The 699-nt window shown below is 28.9% G+C and overlaps 1 protein-coding gene across 1 annotated transcript in view; it reads right to left on the bottom strand.

Annotated features, from left to right (window-relative positions):
* Positions 1-699, bottom strand: part of LOC119594307 (activating signal cointegrator 1 complex subunit 3-like) — a 10,347-nt gene that overhangs the window by 5,840 nt on the left and 3,808 nt on the right. The window contains exon 6 of the mRNA XM_037943366.1: positions 631-636. Coding sequence (XP_037799294.1) covers positions 631-636 — 6 coding nt within the window. The remainder of the gene's footprint in view (positions 1-630; positions 637-699) is intronic.

Raw genomic sequence — 699 nt, 5'->3', positions numbered from 1 at the left:
ATGCTATGCCATTTTTTATGCAAATTGATTCTTAGTTTTCTTTTTATAGTAAAATCTTAATTTGTTAACCTGAAAATATTGCTATACTTCTACTTTTTTTTGTCAATATATCCAAATGTTTGTATCAAACTATTTTAAACACTACATATATTTTAGTTTGCTGATATTAAATTTTTTATTACATTATCATCTCTTCCAATAAAAATTTTATTTTAAACAAACATAACTTCTTTATTTCGTGAATCTGCATTGATGTTTAGTGTAACCCTAAGAACGGTTCTTGTGATGGGTTGGATTTTGGAGTCTATCTCAAGTAGTGGAAATTGCCAAGCAGCAGCTTTAATTTCCTTCCCATCCTTTCGTGCCGGATCATCTTGCCTGTGTAAAAAAATCTAAATTACTCTTTTTGGTTATAAATAAAAAAAATACATGAATCATATTATTCATACAATCCAAATATGTAGTCTAAAAACATCTGCAATACCATTTATAAATGTAAAACAATGATGGATTAAACATAATCAGCATGCAAATACATAAAGGGAAGTTATGCCATCAAAGACAGATTTACCTACAATCAACCATCTGTGTATCTATGCAAAAAAAAGTTCATCACTTTACAATCCTTACCTCTGACTGAAAGTGGCAATGCTCAAAGGTATAGCTCAGATTTTGCAATTACACAAGTTTAAGTTCAAC

Source organism: Penaeus monodon, chromosome 33 (assembly GCF_015228065.2).
Source record: "Penaeus monodon isolate SGIC_2016 chromosome 33, NSTDA_Pmon_1, whole genome shotgun sequence".
NCBI lineage: Eukaryota > Metazoa > Arthropoda > Malacostraca > Decapoda > Penaeidae > Penaeus > Penaeus monodon.
Note: the sequence above shows the minus strand (reverse complement) of the source record. Positions and strands in the feature narration are given on the sequence as shown.